Source organism: Lepeophtheirus salmonis, chromosome 5 (genome assembly GCF_016086655.4).
Source record: "Lepeophtheirus salmonis chromosome 5, UVic_Lsal_1.4, whole genome shotgun sequence".
In the NCBI taxonomy this organism is placed as follows: domain Eukaryota; kingdom Metazoa; phylum Arthropoda; class Copepoda; order Siphonostomatoida; family Caligidae; genus Lepeophtheirus; species Lepeophtheirus salmonis.
In genome coordinates, this window is record NC_052135.2 from 30935654 (window position 1) to 30957836 (window position 22183).

Consider the following 22183-nt stretch of genomic DNA (forward strand, 5'->3'; position numbering starts at 1 on the left):
TTGGAAACCTAAACAATGAAGTTCTATAAGAATAAAAATCCTTTTTTCATTAATATAAAAAAAAATAATGAACTATTGGATAACAAAATGGGACCAACAAATAAAAAAGCTTACACATTTACTCTCTATGACCTAATTTGGTTATATATTAGACTCTAAGATGTATTTAAAGCATGTTTGACATTTTTATACAATTTCCATATTCTAGATAAAAATTCACCGTTACAATGACCATATTTTCCTACTTTTCTCTTCCCTAATCGATTAAAAATGGTACAACTATATCCTTAGGATAGGATAGGATTTTCCATGCATATTACTAAGAGTATATTCAAATATCACTGTTGATCATTGGCATCTAGTAGTACTCAATGCAGTTGTTATACATTTTTACATACTAAAACCCATTTGATATAAGTTGTATTACAAATATTTTGATTTTAAATAGTAAAATATATCAACTCCAATCCTCCAAGATGCTATCTCTTTCAATTAGCATTTAATTTATGACGTCAGCAAAAAATATTTCAGGGAATTATTCATTTCCCTAACGGACGATTGATAAAAATTTCATTTATATAGGCTCTCTACGTCTTCCATCAGATTTTTCAGGTGGAATACATAGAATTCTTACAATATTTATTATTTACAGTTTAAATTAAAAGCAGGCAATTATACAAAGTGATGAAACGGACTCTGACTCTATTTTGTAAGTATAGAGTGCGTGAGGGAGTAGCAACATCGAGTGGTGTATCAGTCCTTATTTATAACGTAAAACTGAAGTCGCGTCCAGTTCGGTCTCGGTGCCGTCATATCGGCATATCAGTTCGAAAACTTATAAAGTTCGGTCCTTAATAGCGTTACTCAATTATATTTTTTATTTTAATCAACTCTGACAACTCTGTCCTAAGACAGGACTGGACCGATTGAATAAGGACTGATAGGACCGGTCCTAAGACTAAACTGTATCGGTCCTTAGACTGGACTGGACCTAATAAATAAGGACCAATAGAACCTGTCCTAAGACGGAACTGGGCTGAATAAATAAGGACTGCTGGAACCTGTCCTAAAACTCGACAGGACCGAGTAAATAATGACTAATAGGACGGATCCTAAGATTGGACTGTACTGAATAAATAAGGACTCACACAATACAAGCTGTACAATACAATGCCGCTACGACTGTAAAAAGTTTGAGAGCCACTGTCATTGAATGAAACAAATGATATTTAACATGATCGCCATTATTATTAAGAATCATTATTACATTATTGATATAGGCCTCCTTCTTCCTTCTTTTCTCTCTTTGGATTTTTCTCCTATTCTTCTTCTTTATTTTTGTATGGAGAAGAAGAGGAGAAGAGGAAGGCCCCCGAATGAAGAGAGTCTGTGCAGAAACGTAGTTTGTAGTAAGTTATAATAACTACACAATATTGAATGAGGTTAAGGGAATAAAAAAACATATAGAAAAGAAGAAGAAAGCCTTATGTGTGTATGACCCAGATACTCCTCTGAATTGAGGAGGACTTTGAGTGAGTAAGTATGTATGTGAATCAGGAATACACACACGAAAGAAGAGAAGGCAAATGGAGGAAGGGAGAACAAATAGTATATCTATAATAAAATTCGCAGGAAAATAATAAAAATAATAAATTTCTATCTAATGATTTTTTTGCACATATTTTTGCACACATTTAAAAAATGTGAATGAACTTTAGGAAGCAGGCCGGTGCAAACAAATTCGCACATTGATGCAATAATAGCGCTCCTTTTTTTTGCAAATGTAAGAGGGCGATTTTGACGTTGACTACACCACCACCAAAAGGAGCAACCGGCAAAAAATGTATATAATAATATTATCAAAAGCGTATTGAGTGGAATAATTCTGCATTTGCAGCCGCTTAACTCTGCCATTTTTGCAGGTTCCGAAGGAGAGTTCGGCAGATATTTTTTTTTTTTTTTTGTGTTCTTATTATTTTTGTACTTGATAGTTATTTTAGTTAATATAGGAAGGTTTTAGTCTCGCGTTAAAAAATTTAAAGTAAACAACAAACGGCGAACCTTCTGATTATTCTTCATACATTTAATGTATGTATATTTAATTTATATAACGAACGAGGACAGACTAACAGGAGTTGCTGTCGTACTTATCGTTGGTAGGATCTTTAGACTCGGCGTAGTCGTTGTAGTAGTTGTCTTAGGAAGGAGTAGCACAATTCAAGAAGACGAAGAACCATCAACCCTCATCATTCATCACTATATAAATCCAACTAAAGAAAGGAATTCATCGAAAATGCGTCTGTCATTATGAATGCGAGACGAAGTAAGGTTTTTTTATTATTTGAATTATATGTGTCATTAAGCCTCATCAGGTTGCTCAAATACTTATTAATAATTTCATTTTTTTCCTTTTTTCTCCTTACTTTTTCCCTATGTCTCTCTCTCTCTCTCTGTTGATGGATTCTTTTTGCCACAGATTTAACTTTAATGAAGAGCATAGATAGTAATTAAGTCACCCTCATACCCCACCCCACCCCCTTATACTCCCGCCCCGTTCCCCCTTGCTTTGCAAAAAAAAAAAAAAAGCAAACAAATTGCAACAACGGAAAATAAATAATACAACAACTGACTCATCTTGTTCGTAGTCAGACTCTTAATAAATACATTGATATCTTTAAAAAGTCCAATTAAATATCATACATGAAAAAAACTTTGCAAGTCAGTGATCATCCTCATCCTCATCAACAACGTCTTCTCCAGCCCCAACACACCCAGGAACAACCTCATCATCACGTAGATAAAGAAGGAGAGACGACTTTGACGTCAACGAGTAATATCATTCTGGAAGATAAAACGATTTCTTTGATGAAAGAAGAACCTCTCAACATGTCGACAACCTCACACAGCAACGCACCCTCTAATAATAATAATAACACAAATAGTACAAGCGGCTGTACGACCTCCAATCACAATAGTATTGGTGGTAAAAGCAATAACAATGCGAGTGCCAGTGCCAATGGTCCCACCACCAACAGCAGTACTAATAACAATGGGGGTAGTAGTAATGGAGGAACCCCTCGTAGGCCCACATCAACAACGAGTGGTGGAGGTAGAGGACCAAGTCCTGGACCGCCACCTCCAACCGCCCACTATATTGATCCTCCCCGTTCATCCCCTGTCATTTACCATCACCGGTCGAGGGAAGATCATGGACCCCAACCCCCACTACCTGCCAATGGTGGAGGATCTTTCTATTCCCGACATCATCCCCGATCCCCAGAGAGACCCTCTTATTCTTCTTCTACTGAGCAAATGCAGCATGGGCATCCTAACGTGCACTACTATCGAGATGAGAATCCTCACCCGCCCCATCCGCACCACCAACAACAACACCTCCAACATCGGGGTAGCAATAACAGTAACAGCGGGAGTGGCAGTAGAGTTGTTCACATGGATGACGACTGGGAATATGTTTCACGGAATAATAGGTAAATTCTTTCACATATTATAACATATTATGAACGATCATGTCACTTATGTTTGTAAATGTGTCCTTGCAGCTTACACCTTTTATTTATTTATCACTCAACCACCCCCCTCCCCACACACAAACATACCTCTTCTGACATTAGGATTCAGATCCATAGTTATAGCAGTCCTTAGTAACAACAACAGTACTCTTCCTAACTTTCACTTTTTAAAATATAATCATCACAGCTCCCCTTTTCCCAAAAAGAAAAGATTCACCAGTCACCTATGCGTCTGCTACCCCTTTCCCTCTGTACGTTTTTCCTGAGTCCTTCCCCCGTCAAGGATTTATTTCATTTCATAAATATATTTACATTAGGCTGGTATGTTTTTCAACTTTTTTAGAATTTCGATTATGGCCTGCGCAAAATAGTTGTCACATGGTATGAAAATTACCTATACAAAATTGAATTACCCTACGAGGTCATCTTTAGGTCGCACATCTTGTCCAAAGTTTGAAAGGAGACAAAAGTTGTTTTTTTACTTCGTCAATAAATATCAAATTACAGTATCAATCCTTATTTTACAGAAATTAGTGATGATAGACATTATTCTAGCCTATAAAATGTATTTATAAAGTGTTCCTTTTTTTCTAAAGCTACCCTACGAAGAAAAAAAGAGAGAATAACATAAAATAATTTTGATCCTTCCTTTCTGAAAATGTAAAAATCGAGATGTGCGACCTACAAATGACCCCGAAGGACAAAGATATTTTGCATAGGTCATTTTCATACCATTTGACAACTTTTCTGCACCTACCGTAATCAAAATTCGTAAAAAGTTGAAAATCAAACCACCCTATTGACAATATAATTGTCAATGTGCAAAAATACCTTATTTGTCCATACTTTATTACTTAGACAATCCGCTCACTACAAAAATCCAGATGACCTAGATTTTATGTACATAGGAAATATCTTGTTATTACTTATTAATCTACGTAGATTGTTACCCATTGGTGAGTTCAACGTAAGTAAGTAGGCTCTATAAATTGTACATTGATATCTTGTAACTACCTAACTTAGTGTTGTGTCAGTTTTTATTTATTCGGTCCAGTCCTGTCTTAGCAAGGGTCCTTAAGAATGTCGGTCCTTCGGACTCTCAGTACTAAAACTGATTAAAACAAGAAGAAATAAATTTGAGTGAGGTCATGAAGGACAAAAAATTTTAGGACTGAACTGGACTGGACCGAGACTGAATTGGACGGAACTGCAGTCTACAGTTATAAATAAGGACGAACATACCATTAACATATTTACACTGACTTATAAGTGACAGAGATCAAATGAAGGATCTAACTATGTAAGGCAACTACAGTTGTTCTACGTCATAGAGTTCTTCCTTCTTCCTCTTTACTCCTCTTATACACACACCACATTCGATAAATTATTTAATTCAAGTGAAATACATTTATCTGCATGGACTATATACAGAGAAAGAAAGAAGGAATGAAAAGAAAATACGCATTTAAAAAAAAGTAAATGATATTGCTTTGGTTGTATGTGGCGCCCCCTATGTGTGTAACTAACTTTCCATTAGTGACGTCACACACCTATAAATAAGAAATAAAAAAATGTATCAAGGAATTATTCCTTGGATATTCTATTGCGCTGTTGTTAAGGAGAAGAGGAGGGAAAGAAGAAAAATTATTTCCCCTTCTTTTCTGACAAAAGGGTTGCCTTGCTATTATTGTATTTCTATTATATAATCCATATATGTTGGTTACAAGTTGCAAACAAACAAAAAATGAAGCATTTTTAGTGTTAGATCGGTCTAATATGACTAACCTTGTCCTTTCAACTGTTCAACATAACCTTTTTCAAGAGACAAGATATCTTAAGTTTATAGTAGGACGTGTGTTAACTTATTTTTATACTAGCTATCATGTATAATTTTTTGTATTCCTAAGAGTGAAGAATATCTAAAAAGATAACTAAGACTGAAGGACTGAGGTATTGGACCTTAAGACCGTTGAATGGTAAATAAAGATCGGACCGATATAAAAAGGGGGGAGGGGGAGAGACTGATTAGGCAATCAGTCCTAGGATAGATGCAAGACTAGGCCTTTAATTGAAAGATTTACAGTACTTGGGATGCGGAACATGCAATTATTGAATATTCCATAAATGATCCAAAAATTGATGGTGTCATTTTTGACTATTTTAATACAAATTACTCAAATACATATAAGTTTTCTTTGGTATATTACAAAGATCAAATTACGACAGTTATATACCTCATTAATATATAATAACCATGTAATTGTAATATATCAAAATTAAATGATAGAATCATCTAATAGTTGGTAGGTGGGATGACCATTTTTTAAAATAAATAATACATACTGTATACTGCATACTGTGCTATACAAATTGTACAAGTTGCAGCCAAAAAATGAGATGAATCATTTTAAATGAAGGATTTACAGTAGATTTGGGCTGAAGTCGGTGGCGCTGGAACCATCCGGGGGCCATTACCCTACCCCTCCTCCCAACTTTAGCGGAATTTTTATAGTTCTCACAATAAAAAAAATTATCTCAACTTAAAATGTTAAATCAAATGCTTCTCAGTAAAAATAAAAATCCACTTTTCCCTTCTAATAAAAAAAATTGTTTATCGTACAAATTGAGTCTCTAAAAAAAAGTTTAATTCTCAAATTTAAAAAAAAAAAATTTTGTCTCCTCTAAAAAAATCAATTTGTCAAATTTGGCATTTAAAAAAAATTGCAAACAAAAAAAAATACGGCAAAATTGTCCTAAAGCCCAATGTCTCCGTATAAGTATTCTTTGCCACATTAAACAGTTCTAATGCCCAAAGTTATACTACTTAGTAATACATAATAACCATAGAATTGTAAAATATCAAAATAAAATGATAGTATCAGTGAATAGCTTGTTGGTAGATAGAATTAATAATGTTGTAATTGAATAATGAATTTTAAGACGTAGAAATTGTAACTTGTACAGACATAGCAACCTGTACACAACGTTATAATACAAAAAAATATATTGTTCATTCATGGAACATTCAATTTATTCCTTATTTATTCGGTCCAGTTCAGTCTTATGGGTCCTTCGGACTCTCAGTACTAGAACTGATTTGAAAAAAATAAAAAATAAAGTTGAGTGACGTCATCAAGGACCAAACTCAACCCGTTTTAGAACTAATATGCGTTCTAAATAATGATCGATACGCCATTAATTCAATTATTGTATGATCCTCATCCCAAGCCTATTCATTTAAATCCTTTTAAGTAATTCATCTTTTTTTTATTGCAACTTGTACAGTTAGCTTATACAAGTAGCAACATGTACTCAACATATATGTATAACAGTATACACGACGAGTGTAAAAGCTAATTGGCAACATTACTACTAATAACAATCCTAAGGACGAATGAATGAGTTTGTATTTTTTGTACATTTTTATTCGGGAAGATGACTTAGCATTAAAAAATGCTTATTAGCATGTTGCTTCGACTGCTGTGTATTAGTTGTTATAATAGTAATCATCCTAAAGAAGGCATAAAAAGAAAGAGAAATCGCGGATGCGGCGCTTACAATATTTATAAACTAATATTATGCTGACACGACAGTCTTAGTCAAAATCTAATGATCCTCACGACTGGAACATGCACTATGAACATATCATTATTATGATAGGCCCTTATATTATATATATATATATATATGAGCTATAACTAAGAACAAATACACATTGCGCTTGGAATCATTTCTCAAGGCCGACAAAAATGCTGAAAAACGATGTGAAGAAATAAATTGTCATCATTATCATCAACCTTCTTATTCCTCTTCGCAAGCTACATTGTACATTCAAATAAAAGCTACAATCAGTAGTAGAAGGCATACTCAACCGCACGCCTTTTCATTTGCTGCATGCACTCATTGCAGTATGTGTGAGAAATACACTACGCTTTTTTTACTATATAATATATGCTATGCCATCGTTTTGAAAAAGAACATAATTATGACATGTATGTGAGTGTAGCTGCTCTCCCCTGCCTCCTTACAGCAGCTCTCTCTCTCTCTCCTTTTACTCATCAAAATGAATGGATCACACTATACGCAAATCTCCTTTCTTTTGATACGCCTCTTATACTCTAACATGAAGAAGATATTGGCAAATATATATATATAGTACAATTCCTCGCAGTAGAATTACTTTATTTTCTGAGTGATCGTTCCTTAAGCCTGAGCAGCGCAGCTACCACTGAAGGGGGGAATGGACCCTTGCAATTTGTATTATAAAGTATTCGGTCGAAGGAGGAGGCAAACGGCTAACTTTTGTTGTTCTCGCCTCCCTACATAATATAATAATAATACCCATGTAGTCAGATGTTGTTATGCAATAAAAAATAAGTAGAGAGAAATATCCAGTTTTTCATTATGACAATGCTGATTCTTTGTTCAAATAACAACTACTTTTTGAGCGTGCGGGTGCCCCTAGAAGAAGAAAAACAACAACAACACCATTATTAATACAAGCATAATAATTCAAAATGCTTATCTTTCTTACATAAAGGTTACTCTTCTTCCAGTGTATATATAAATAATATATACTACATAATCATTCTTGGAGGGAAAGGGTGCAGTTCGTCGTCACTTACAGAATTTGATAACGCGTCATTTCCATATGTAGTACAGTAAAGCATGTATGCTTGTATTTGTACATTCATACATACATATTTTCACTGCGATATCCTTGCAGTTGAGCGAGAGAAGGAGGAAGAGAGTAGAAGTATAGAAAGAAAAAGTTAAGGATATACTTAATATTATTTAATTTGAAAAATAGGGAAAGAAGAAGGCTTACACTTTCTCTCTTACTTTGAGGGAGAATATATATATATATACAATGAGAGAAAGAAACAGGGAGCTTATGAAGTAGTAGAGAGCTTTCCTCTTGTTCTTGTTGTCGTTGATTCTTTATGTTATTATTATTTTAAAAAATGCAAGAGAACTAGTAGAAAGGAAGAGGATTTTCCTGAGATGCGGTCCTTTATATATATATCAATGTATTTACGCAACGCTTTCTGTATATCTATCGAATATACATGTAGGCTCCTTCGAATCCCCTTAATACTTATGTATATATATCCCTTTGTCAATGATGTAGTATAGGGACTGTTTGATGTACTAATGACCACTAGAACACACTCCATCCAATCAAAATCTGAGAGGATCTCACATTTTAATCACTAGGAAGAAGTCTAACTTGGATTTTTCACATTTCATTATGTTTCAATGATTCAATTAAAATCCTATTGGGTTTTACAGCGATACTACTGCTGTGTATCTGTGGACAAGTGTGGTCGTATAGCATGTTAAACAATAATAAGAACTGTTTGATGTACTAATGACTAGTAGAATGCTCTCTATCCAATCAAATCTCACATTTTAAACAATAAGGACGTCGAATTTCTATCACATAATTCAAAATTCTCCGTGGCATCATTTGCTTGTGATAACGACTTTACATTTTGCTGCAATTTTTCAATTTTCACCATGTTTCAATTATCCTTTTAAATCCTACAAAGTTTTGGCGTGATACTAGCACCGTGCATCTGCAGACAAGCTGTAAGGGCGTTAAAAAGTCTCTATCGAAAGGAAATAGTTGTTAAGCTGCTGCTATGACAATGTCTTAAGTAAATACATTTTTTGCATTTGTTGCAAATATGTACTATAGGGGCTGTTAACGACAGATGCATGACGCAAGTATCGCAGTAAAACTCAATAGGATTTTAAAGGATAATTATGACTGAAAAGGTAATCAAAGCTCAATACAAAGTTATTATCACAACCAATTTATGCCTCTGAGTCATTTAAATTTATGTACAGAAGTCCTACTTCTTCTTATTACTTAAAATGTGAGATCCTGTGAAGTTTTGATTGAATAGAGGGCGTCCAAGTGGCTATTCTTACACACTGTGGAGATTGTCTAATGTACAAAATAGAGAGCGTACTCTATCCGATCAAAACCTGAGAAGATCTCAAATGTTAAACACTAAGAGTACGTCGAATCTCTATCGAACAATTCGAAATACTCCGAGACATCATTTCCCATTAACAACTTCATTTTAAGCTGATGATTTCATAATTATATAATATCCTATTAGGTTTTTACCACAATACTAGAGCCATTCAACTGCAGATAAGACGGGCATTTAACAGTAATAACTCCTAATTAAATATCTACTATGATAAATGATTTGTTGTTCACTCTACGGGAATATAATAATAGTGTGCATTCCCGGCCCTAGAATCACCGAAATTCAAGGATGACCTTGGTGATTAACTTTCTTTCAACAAAAGTGTATGTTGTAAAGGGAGTAGGGAGAAGAAACAGCAGCAGCCAAAGGAATCTAACGTATATATATATATATATACATATAATGTACATTACATACATACATTGTTGTCGTAAAGTGTAATAAAGAGAGAACTATAAAATACATAGTACATACAAAAGAGAGAGAGAGAGAGTCGAGACCGCTTTGCCTATACTGCCGAGTGTCTACGTTGATTTCCGGTAGAATAACAAGCAGAAGAGGGGGGGGGGAATGATTTGCAGTACGCGCAAGAGTGTAGTAGTCAAACTGCACTCAGTGGGAAAACATACTTCTACACTCTAAACAACACAACAACCACTACTACTACTAAAAAAAAAAAAATAACAAAAATTTACAAAATATTAAAATAAATTCCTGCTAAATTGACGAACCAATTATTACCTCAGAATCACTACTACACAGTAACCAGAAGACAAAGGAGCCATGTGCACCTCCCAAGTAAGTAATTACTTCGTTTTCAAGTGTTTGTTGTCGTGTCTTATGTATGAACCTACTTTTTGGGTGCTATGGAATCCTCACGAGAAGAAAATCGTGTAAAATCTGCAAAAGATCCCCGATTATATTGACATACTCGTTAGTTGCCTGTGATTTTGTATAACTTTCTTTGTAAACTGCATTATGAAGACAAAGGATCCTCGGATGATTGTGCACCTCATATACAAAGTCTCTGAACGAGGCAAAGTAGTAATGGGGGGGGGGAAATCCCAAGAGCCTCTTTTTTAATTCCCATAATTAAATAATATTATAAAATACACCAATAATTTGAATGAGTAGTTAGCAATAATGAAAATTGGCGCGCGATGATGTTATGTGATTTCGCATTACACTAATAAAACCCCGCGCGCTTTTTTCTCTCCTTTTTTCTTGTTGCCTCTGCGTGTGTGCTTCTGTCTTGCTGCTTGGCTTAGGCGCGAGAGGAGCAAACAATGTTTATTTTTATGATTGCTTTTTTTAATGCGGCATTGACCAATGAGAGTGAGTTTTTGTGCATAACTGCATGGAAAGCGCAGGTTCTTTACGGGCTGAACGGGCGGAATTGCATCAGCGAAATTCTCTTGAGTGCCTCAAGCCTTCACACTACCACCACCACCGTCCTGGTCTATTTCTATATGTACTTGTATTACTATTCTACGAAGGATCATATTCTCCTCTTACTATTTTATTGTTTTTTTTCTTCTGTTAAATTATTATTATTATTATATAGCCATGTATGTTCGTAGTATCTGACTACAACGCATTGCGAACTAGAAATCGTATGTTGGATGTACATTGATGTATGACTTGGTTCAATCATCTAATGTGGGCGAATCCCTGTATCTTAATTAAAATGAACCTTTGCCACGTAGTTAAAATAATGATGATGATCAACTCATCGTCCTTACTGAGTAAAAGAGGAGTAGTAAATGAAGGGCTCTTGTATGGTTATTATTTCACTAAATGTCTAATATTCTTCATGATTGTCCCAGCCTTTTGCACATATAAATTAATATGAGTGATAGACGAAGGCAAATCCCTCCTTTCTTCGACCTCATTATTAATTTCTTAGATAGATGATGACTACGCTTCTTTATTATTATTATGAGGCAACAGATGACTTATTAGTAGTAATAGATGAAGCCTCTTCAGTTAGATGAGGTTCATTTACTCAGAGGATTTAATATGTAAGTATACAACATATTACCTAGAGTAAGCATGCTACAGAGAAATGAGACCAACCGGCTTGAGAAAGAAAAAGAAATACATGTACTATCTATATAGTAACAAATAATAAAATCAGTGGGTTCACCCTTAAAGGTAGAACTTTGAAACCGGCCTCTTAACTTAATGATAAATTTGAAGAAGAAAAAGAATCACAAGATGCGCGTGCCTGCAAATTTATATACACATTTTACATTTAGCAAAAAAATCGTTTTCGTACATGAATATTACAGTATATATATTTTTATTTCTTTACAGGGAGAGTACAGCAACTTTTTCCGTCGTTGAAGGAAGGGATAGAATGAGAAAGATGGGGAGTGAAAAGTATAAGCTCAAATGGAGCAAATACGAAACGAACATACTAACAGCATTTCATGGATTGCTCGAGTCTGAAACTCTTTCGGATGTTACACTATTCTGTGAAGGTATAATAATTCATTCATCTGCTATTTTGTTTAAGTTAATGCAGTTATTAAGGGAGATTCTTCTTTTTATATTGATGTTCTTGTACAAACATAGATTGTAACCTACACATTCACCAAAGTCATGCTTCCTCCTTCTTTCGCTAAGAGAAAACAAATATTTACCGTCTGCGGTATGCTATTATGTATGGCACTTTATGACTCAGCAAATTAATAGTTGCTGTAAATCCAATTTATATTTATAGTTTTTTTCACAGTACGCTGCATTACAGAGTATGTAATTGAACCTTCCTTATTGTAGATTTTTCCGTTTCATTGTTGAATAGTTTCCATGCACTTTTCTCATGTTGAGTACATTCAGCATTGTAATCAAATCAATTATTTTTGAAGCCTTTTTCTTCCTTTTTTACATCGTTATTTACCTACAAAAACAAATTGTTTGAAAAAGATAAGAATAGCTTGATGAGTGTTACGTATATACATATGATCATAAAAAAATTCTATTCGATATCTGTATTAATATTAATCAATAATTATCAATATTTCTATAGGTCAAACCTTCAAAGCTCACAGACTCGTGTTAGCAGCGTGTAGCACTCATTTTGAAAGTCTATTTAGCCATGCGCCAATCAATGCCCCCACAAATAATCAATTTTTTGTCATTTTGGATGGAACAAGAGCAGATGATCTTCAGATTTTGCTTCATTTTATGTATAGAGGTGAGGCCTATTTGCATCATGACAGAATCAACAGCGTTCTCAAGACTGCTGAAGTACTTCAGGTATGACCTCTTATTTAACATTTTTATATATTAAGGTTTTAATCCATAATTTTCTGTAATCTCATAGGTTAAGGGCTTGTCCGAAGGACCCCGAAACATTGAAATAAATAATCAAAATATGCATATGGCGGCTGCCTCTACTAGTAGCAGGTCTTGGTCTCCTATCAATTCTGGTGGTGTTCCCATATCCCCACCTCTTATGAGGAAAAAGAGAGAGAGGGATGACTCACCACCAACTAGAAGTCCTATACCAGAACATTCTTCTCCTAACTATTACCCAAGGGAACAATTTCCTATGTATCGATTGCCCACATTTGCAGGAAGACCAGTCGAAGCTGTTGCAGCAGCGGCAGCAGCAGCCGCGGCTGCTAGTAGTGGAAGTAACAATCTTCCCTCTTCGTCATCACCTTTTAATCATAAAGCGTCTCCTTCACCTTGCGGAGGAGGGGAACGTTATTCCAAAATGATACGTGGGGGATCAGCATCTCCACATCGTCCTCCTTCGGTCTCTAAAAGAGAGGAAGAGGACGATCACTATGTTCGCTCATCTCCTATGATTCGTCCATCATCTAACAAGGCTGAAGATTACGAGGATGTCCCACCACCTCCAAGAGGTATGGGAAATTCCTCTTCACCTCAACCACCTGTTTCAGGCCTTTCGAAACATCAATCTTTCCCTTCCGATTCTACTACGACTGAACTAAACTCCGGACCATCCGGTTTATTATCCCGTGCATATAAAGAAAGACTGCGAAGAGAGTCCGAACACTGCGAACCTGAATCAAATACTAATAATGACGATCTTACACATCAGACTAAATTTCCTGACTTCAGGAATTCAAGAGAAGAAATATCAAGGCTGAATGATATTACTCCTCCAAGAAATCCCTCAGGTAAATTATTGTTGTACTCATATTGAGTTCTCACATTCTTGCATTATAACCCATAACTTAAAATCTACTCTTTCATATTAGGATTAAATGATGAAGATGTTAGGACTGCTGCCAATAATTTGGAAACATTTCGACGATTAGCTCAACAACACGCAAGGACTTTACCTATTCCTGTAACTCTAGCTCAAGGTTTTTCAGCTAGTGACTATGTGAGATTAGCTTCTCATGTTAGAGATCCTGAAAATGGTACCGGTAATGACCTCTTTCTTTTACTATCTTTTATAAAGACAATTTGATCATATCTTGATAGAAAAATCACGGAAACATTATTTTTATAATTAGGTACAAAGCTGAGATGCCCATTTTGCGAAAGAACTTATGGTTATGAAACCAACCTACGTGCTCATATTCGCCAGAGGCATCAGGGAATAAGAGTGTCGTGTCCATACTGCCCTCGCACATTCACACGAAATAATACAGTTCGTCGTCATGTTGCTAGAGAACATCGTCACCTAAGTCGTAACATTCCTACACGATTTACTTCTACGCGTATACCTCCTGATCCGATTTCCGCGCAACAAATGGCTGCTGTAGCATCCGCTACATCATTACTACAGCCACCTTCTCCTAATACATCTGGTAATGGACAAAATTCAACCCCAGAAATAGTAGCTAAACACCCATGACATCTAATGCCCCCTGGAGTTGATAAGATTTTTGCACCAGCATAATGCTTAAATGTGTATGATCATGACTGATGATATAAAAAGATAATTTTTTCGAATTCTTTATTAACCACGTTTTGTATGTATTTTTTTTTTAAGAAAATGAACGATTTTTTTTTTTCCCTTGAAGAAAAAAAGTGATCAGTTAAATCGAAAAAGAAAAGTAAAAAAAAAGTGTTGTAGTTTGATGGTTAGTAAAGAATTTTTTTTTTTTAAATCATTTTTATTAAGTAGTGTTCTCTCAGACCTCTCTAGAAATCCACAAGACTGACTAAAAATGTGTCATTGCAAAAGAAAATAATGTTTAATATGATATTTAATGTCGTTATTTCCTCCGTTAATATTTTATGCCCCAATCCCCTCAAATCCTTTTTTAATACTGAATTAAAAAAGCTGAGAATAACCCACACCTCATAACATATGCTGACTGATTTCTCATTAAATTAATACAGGTATTCAAGTTAACTTATATATCGATATGTACAAGCACAGCCAACATATTAATATATAATTACTTAAAATGGGAGACTTTAATTACATTTATTTACATTAATGTTAACAATCTTGTTTTTATATAGATAATGCACACATAAGTTTTTTTGTTTTTTTTTCTTTCTTTTCTTTTTTTAAATAATATTTCTTTCCCTTCTCTTGCTTAAGTAATGTTTATCCTGTAAAAGATACACTTCATAATGTTTTAAGAACATTTAAACTATGTTAAACTCATTTTATTTTGGCGGGTTTTAAAACAAAGCCAGTTTTTTTATTATTATAAATTATAATTATATGTTCATTTATCGCAAGGTAAAGTAAAGTCTAACCTGATTTGTAGCAAGTACCAAAAATGGTCTTCAACAGATATAAAGAAATGATGTTTTTCTCACTTCTTAGAATGAGTAGAAAATCATTTGTATACCACCAACAATTCATACCACTATTATTTTTAATGAAATGAATGGAGTGTATATGGTATGAAATACATGTTCAGGATTTGGGTCTCTTCCTCTCTTAATATATTTCACTTTTTATCTACTGATTAAAAATAATTTATTTGTATTTTTTTTTAAAGCAAGGAGTTAAGACTGACATACTTTTTTTCCCATATACCTAAATTGTTAATATTATGTGAAATACTGGTAAACTTTTAACTAATGTGAATGCATTTCATCTCAAAGATGGCACTCAATGCAACTACATTCCTCCTACATATATTTTAATAATGAAACATATAACCTCAATTTTTCAAAAATAAATTAATGAGAGGAACACAAGGAGAAAGGAATTTGTAGAAAGTCATTTAAATAACTTACTTATTTAGAACCCCCTGCTTTTCTTCAAGGGAAAATCATCTCTTTGTGTTTATTTAATAAAGCCCAACTACCTCAGTTGATTTTTTTTTTTTTTTCTTAAGAGATTATCTGCAATTTACGTACATATTATATTCAAACAGCAATGAATTCATTGATGTTAATAATAGACTTATAAAGGAGAGATACAGTGATATTACGAGTATGATCAATGACAACAATATTTACTCTCATCAATACCTCAGTCTATTTAAATTATTTTACTTTATCCTCCTTCTCCTATCCAATTTTGAACATGTATTCCATTATATATATATATATCAATTAATTAAGTTGTTAATTATATACTAGAGATGAAGAATCCCCTCAATTCCATCCACAAATAACACGAACAATTTTGGATTTGTATAAAAGTCAGGTTCTCTTTTTTCACGTACGATTTTTTCAGTTTTTCTATGTAAAATAAATATTCTTTTGAAAAAATGAGATTTTTAGAGCTAAAAATATTATTATAAGGATAATAATCATTATTATTTTGTAAAATTGAATATTGTACATATTAATACCACTTTTTAACATATATATTTTTTTTTCTGTGTGTTTTTACTATTCATGTATATTCGATAGTTTATATATATATTTCCTCCCTTTCCTTCCTACTCCATGAATATATATTTAAAAAGGTGTTGGGTTTTTTTGCCATAAACTTTTCCCTCAGGACATTTTACCTTAATACATCTAGGAATGATACTTATACGCCGTTATTGTTGATTTTTGCTGGAAATGTATGTACTCATTGATTTTTTTTAAGCAATTGACTATAAAACACAGTAAATGGTTGTTTTCTGTTAGAAAATGATGGAAATGGATGGCTTTTTTTGTAAATCCACGAGTCTTTTCTTCTATGAATAATCCATAAAGTATAATGAGAATTGATAAAAGAAAATAACTTCTTCTATTCGAACATATTTTGTCTCTGGTTTGAACTCATGAAATAGTAAGATTTTGTTGGTGTATGCATTACAATTTTGGGACATAATTCCATCATTTTTCCAACTGGAAACAACTAATAAATGAGTTTTATAGTAATACATATTGTGTATTTTGATTAAAAAATTCGATAGGAACATCAACCTTAATGAAAAATTAACGATACTAAAGAATAAATCACATTTATTAATATATTATGGGAAAATGTTTCGAGGCAAAATAGTTTAATGGAAAGGTACCTAGTGCCATTTAAAAAATAGTATTTTCAAAACTAAACAATAATTTAAATACTTTACATCTGTTTTTTTCTTGAAATCATCGAATATGCAGATTCTTTTATTAAGTATTTGGTGCAAAAAAAATTCATTTAATTATATTTTTTTTTCTGTAATGGAGATATTTACTTACTTGACCGTCTTGTTGACCGATATTTTTTTAGTTTTTTAAAAGTTCATTTAACCTCTATTTCTTCTCATGAAACAAGTGATATCCTGGCAACTTCCCCCATCCCTATAATAATCATAATTGATTCAACCTTTTGAAAGATTGCATTTTTTAAAGAAAGAGAAAAAATAAAGACAGATTCAAAATTTATCTTTTTTTTTTTTTTTTGTAAAATTGTATTTTTTACTAAAACCTTTTACGAATTTTTCATCTATTCACCCTTACCAACTCTTTTTCTCTTCGTTTCTTCCTCCCATGCCATTCTTGTTTCCAATTTCAATATTTACAAGACTGATAGAAATAAGTTAAAAACATTTTTTTCCAAATGAAATGAAAATAGAATTTTCTTGAAAAGAAAAAAAAATATGTTACCGTTAATTATATTATCAATATTATTATTATTATTACATTTAATTATAATTAAATTTGTATACACTCTAAGTGTAGAAAATTAAATAGAATAACTTTTTTTAAGAATGATGTTGCGTATACTTTGAGATTATATTGTCTACTTATATATATCTTTAGGTATGAATAAACCTTAATTATTAAATGTTTGGATTCGTTCGGTGTAGTTTTTTTATTTATCTTTGGGGCATGGTAAAAGGTAGTGTGTTGTTGGTATTTATTTATTCACTCCAGTCTTAGGATAAGGATAATCTTAGAATCATTCCTTCGGATTAGTAGGACTAGAATTGATTAAAAAAAATTATAATTAAGTAATGTTAACAAAGACCAAACTTTAAAAGTTTTAGGACTGATATACAAGATTGAACTGGAGAGGACTCCAGTCATCAGTTCTAAATAGGGGATGACATAACACAAGTTAGAGGTGTATTGATAGTGATGAAAATCTTGTGAATAAATAATGGGCATGTTTAAAAAGAGAAACCGAAAATAAACATGGTAAGCCTCACAATTTGAATAATGTTTTGGAGAAAAGCTACTATCAACTGTGACAAGCGAGAAGAAAATGAACAAGGACTTACAATGATAACGCCGCAATAAATCCACATTATATGAACACACATTAATGTTCTATCAGGGTTTGATTGTAGTAGAAAAAGAAGTTCACTACTCTGAATGTTAAATAATACTGACAACTGCTAAGGAAAAGAAAATTCATTTTTCAGATTATCAATTCCATAAAAACGATTTACATTACTGCTCATAGTACAAGGTGGGCTGTATATTTCAGACGGGTAACGGTTATTCCTTGATTGAAATAATTGATTCCAATTACTGGTGAATTACTTGCGTGAATTTAAACGTTTTTAGAACTTACTTTTATTATCTGACCTACAAAGATATTTCGAATGGCGTGTCCTACCAGTATGCAAAAATAAAATAAATCGAAAATGGAAGTGTTAATTACTACAATTTAAAGAACGTTTGGGAGGAGACGTTTTATCCCCACAGTTTTTCCTTTTCTAAGGTCTAAACTTTGTTTTTTCTTGACACAGAACTCTACTTCAATTATTTCTTATTGATGAAAATCTTATGTATTTTTTAGCTTACTCTTTTTTATGAAATTGATAAACTAAAGAATGAATTTTCTTTTCGTTTGGAGTTGTCAGTATTGTTTAACTCACGGAGTAGTGAAGTTCCTTTTTTATTACATTCAACCCCTAATAGAACATTTGTGTGTGCTCATCAAAGACAAAGAGTAACCTGGAAGATTTGTTGTGGAATTATAATTGTAAGTCCTTGCCAGACTCAGAATAGAATTGAAGATCGCCAATGGAGTAATTTTTGCCAGTGTTTTTGTTTATTTCATTCTCCCGCTCTTCTGTTGTGACACCCACCGACCTATATAATATCTACATTTATACATACATATATCACAGAGCATATATATAGAGGCCCAGTAAGACGATTTTGTAACTAATGTTGATAGTGGCTCCCCTGTCCACTCAGTGCGTAAAACTAATCTTATGAACAATTACAATGATGATATAAAATATTACCTAAAATGATATTTATTGCCAATTTCTATGACATGATTTTAATATGTGACAACAGATACGAATGCTTTATAATTTATAATTTTCTTTTGGCTCTTTTGATAGTGTTATTTAGCTCTTTATTTATACATTTGACTTTATAGTGCAGCAAAGTACGGACAACATGTAGAGCTAACTTTCCACGAACGTCGTCTTGGCAAAATGGTCTTAAATATACTTATGAATAGTGATTTTTAGGAGATTAAGAATCCCATTGATACGGAAGAAGCAGAAGTTGCTCTCAAGTAAAATGTTTTTAACATATTTTGGCTCTACACGGAAAAGTGTTGATGAGTCTGTATCGTATCTTTTCAGCCACAAGAACATTTCAATGGTTGTAATCTCTGTTTTAAACACAGTTAGCTTTGTGGTTAGGTAATTGTATGTCTCTCAAGAAGCAATATGTAACTTTTTGAGATTTCTTAAACTATATCCAGCAAAATATTCTAATGCTTGATTCTCTTCAGCACATCAAGGATGGGGTCAAAATCTATAAATTTGCCCCATATCTCATCTACAATTAAGTTGCACACTCGATCCTTTTCGTCCAAACTGCTACACCTCAATGCCAATAGCCTTAGCAAATTAGGATAGCACCCCTCATTCACATGGAACTTTGTCATTCAGGTATTGTATTGATGAAAGAGCAGGTAGTTTGAACTATGCCGAAATATATCTATGCAAATGTTATCTGCAAAAAAAAATCTTTTTTTACAACCCTATCTTCTTATAAGTATATATCAAAATCATACCTGCTGAATGAATTACAAGTAAAGTCAAACAAATGGGGCTCTTACCTTGAATACGTTGTAGAAAAAGACGACGTTGAGGAGTTACATTGGTGGGAAGATTTGGTACATTGAACATAGTGAAAATTGCATTTGTTTTTTTTTGTTTTTTTTTTTAAAGCAGCATTCATGAATATGCAGTCCTCAAAATGCTTATCACGAAGTCTAAGACTAACGTTGCATTACTCACTCCATCTTCCTCTTAAATCGGCTAGACGAGAATTCTGAATCCTTCATTTGCAGATATTATCGTTAACGAGAAATCTAAAGAAATGCAAATAATTGTTGGAACAATTTATCGCAGCACAATAAGCTTCTCCGGCCGTTTTCATTTTAGATTAAGAACACAGAAAAGTAAATCTTTGTAAGTAAGTCTTCTTTGTTGAAGTAGATAAATGTTTTATTAAGCTATTAAAATGTGAAAGCAATATTAAAGTGCCTTTTAAGGGGCTTATGGTTTATCAGAGCAAACTTACCTAATTAATGTTCGTTGACATATTTTATTTTTTGAAGATTTATTTACTTATCGGTCTTGTTGATACACACTGAAGGTTTGGGGGTGCTAATGTTCAGATCCCTATAAGAAGAGTTACGACTCCAAGCAAACTGCCTTCGTATAGCACTGTTAAATATTCAAGCAAATCTGTAGGCAAAGATGTCACGCTTTTTTCCTTTCCAAAGGATAAGAGTACCTCAAAGAAATGGATACTACAAATGAAGAGGAGTAAGCCTTCCACTCATTCACTCGTCGTGCTCAAAGCACTTCGAAATAAGCCAATTCTAAAGATTAGACCACTCCAATTTGATAAGAAAGCTTTTTTTTTAGGAGGGGGGGGGGAGGCTATTCTACCCTATAGTTAATTTGCTTAATCGCTATAATCGTATTCAGCTGCACATATCACGAGAACAAACCAACCACAATTAGAAAAGAGGGTAAAAAAGTTACATATAGTTTCAGTAGTTGTATAATGTTCATGAGAGAAACATCAAAATAAATATTTGTCTAAAAAAATGAAATTTATTGCCATAAAACCTTTATTTAATTTATATTTAAATAAGCAAACATTTTCTATAAATGTTAGTTTTCATATTTATTGAGCATATGTATAATAGAAAAAGTCGTCTAATCTTATGTCGTTCTCGTAATGTTATATAAATTGAATTAGTTTATTAAACTAAAATGAACCATTTTGATTTGCGGTTTATTTTTTGTTTTTTTAAATTAACAAAATACACAAGATTTTCATCTATATATATATATATGTATTACGCATCACCGATCATAGTATTATATAATAATATCAGTAATAACACAGCTCCAAGTTGGTTACTTAATTTTTCATATTGGCAGAAATAAATGATTGATTTGTAGTAAGGAGAGTCTACTTCTATATAAATTGTATATGAGTTGCTGTAAAAATCATTGAAGCGAAGGTGTTGTTGCTTCATAATCATCTAAGCCATGAATTCGCAATGAAATATACATAGAAAGTCAATAACAAAGAAAATTTACTGACTACGAGTGTTTAAATAGGTAGAAAAATTTCCTTATATATTTAAAGATGTATAAAATATAAACTATTGGCATGCTAATAAAAAAGAAACCGAAAAATGACATTGTCATCCTGACAGTTTCAAGAATGTTTGGGAGGAGAGCAGCTTAGCTGTCATGACGTTTTATTAGATCCGCTGCAAGCAGTTGTTAGAGGAAGTAAATAAACACAAACTCCGCATTTATCTTGGAATGAATAAGATATAGATCCTCAATTTTACTCTAATTCTAACGAGGACTAACATTTACAACTGGAGTTGTAAGAAATATGTGTGCAGTACTTTTTTTAGTTGCAACCAGAATAGCATTTTTATTTTCCAAAGCTGTTATAATTATTCTTGAAGAGAGAACATCAAGGTATAAAGTAATTACTAGTGTGTGAATGACGAAGAGCAACACAGAGGATTTGTTGGACTTGGAGTTAAATTGAGGATGGACATTGGGGTAATCTCTGTCGATAATTTTGCAAGATACGGACTTGAATCTGTGTTTATTTGCTTCAACTCATAGCTAAATGAGCCTTTATCCTCGTACTCTTACACAAATCCCATCTCTACTCATAGCTAATCAAATAAAATGTCGAGATAACTCCTGGGCTGAAAAATCACTGGCTTAACAAAGAAAATAAGTTTTTTTTTTTTCAAAATTGGCTTTTTCAAAATTTTTATTATAGTAATTGGATATT

At 33.0% G+C, this 22183-nt stretch overlaps 1 protein-coding gene across 5 annotated transcripts; it reads left to right on the forward strand.

The window, feature by feature from the left end:
• Positions 1 to 1869: 1869 nt before the first annotated feature.
• chinmo (Chronologically inappropriate morphogenesis) lies at positions 1870 to 17481 on the forward strand. Of its 5 annotated transcripts, XR_011780167.1 has the most exons (9): positions 2004 to 2088; positions 2161 to 2323; positions 2477 to 3488; positions 11852 to 12018; positions 12567 to 12796; positions 12864 to 13689; positions 13771 to 13941; positions 14032 to 14431; positions 14649 to 17481. XR_011780167.1 is itself a non-coding variant. In XM_071888580.1 (8 exons), exons 3-8 carry the CDS (start codon positions 2701 to 2703, stop codon positions 14373 to 14375), a joined length of 2526 nt encoding a protein of 841 aa, XP_071744681.1. In that variant the 5' UTR covers positions 1912 to 2088; positions 2161 to 2323; positions 2477 to 2700; the 3' UTR covers positions 14376 to 14509. The 5 variants fall into 5 exon arrangements, 2 of the variants coding, with proteins under 2 accessions (XP_040567549.1, XP_071744681.1); XR_005864120.2 differs by having other exon boundaries at positions 1870 to 2323; XR_005864121.2 differs by having other exon boundaries at positions 1870 to 2323; positions 14646 to 15817.
• The last annotated feature ends 4702 nt before the right edge of the window (positions 17482 to 22183 follow it).

Excerpts from the sequence above, each read along its gene's own strand:
- chinmo (XM_040711615.2), top strand. The coding sequence starts at position 2,701 with ATGAAAAAAACTTTGCAAGTCAGTGATCATCCTCATCCTCATCAACAA. Across the intron at positions 12,797-12,863 it reads AGACTGCTGAAGTACTTCAG|GTTAAGGGCTTGTCCGAAGG; the intron begins GTATGACCTCTT and ends GTAATCTCATAG. Across the intron at positions 13,690-13,770 it reads TCCTCCAAGAAATCCCTCAG|GATTAAATGATGAAGATGTT; the intron begins GTAAATTATTGT and ends CTTTCATATTAG.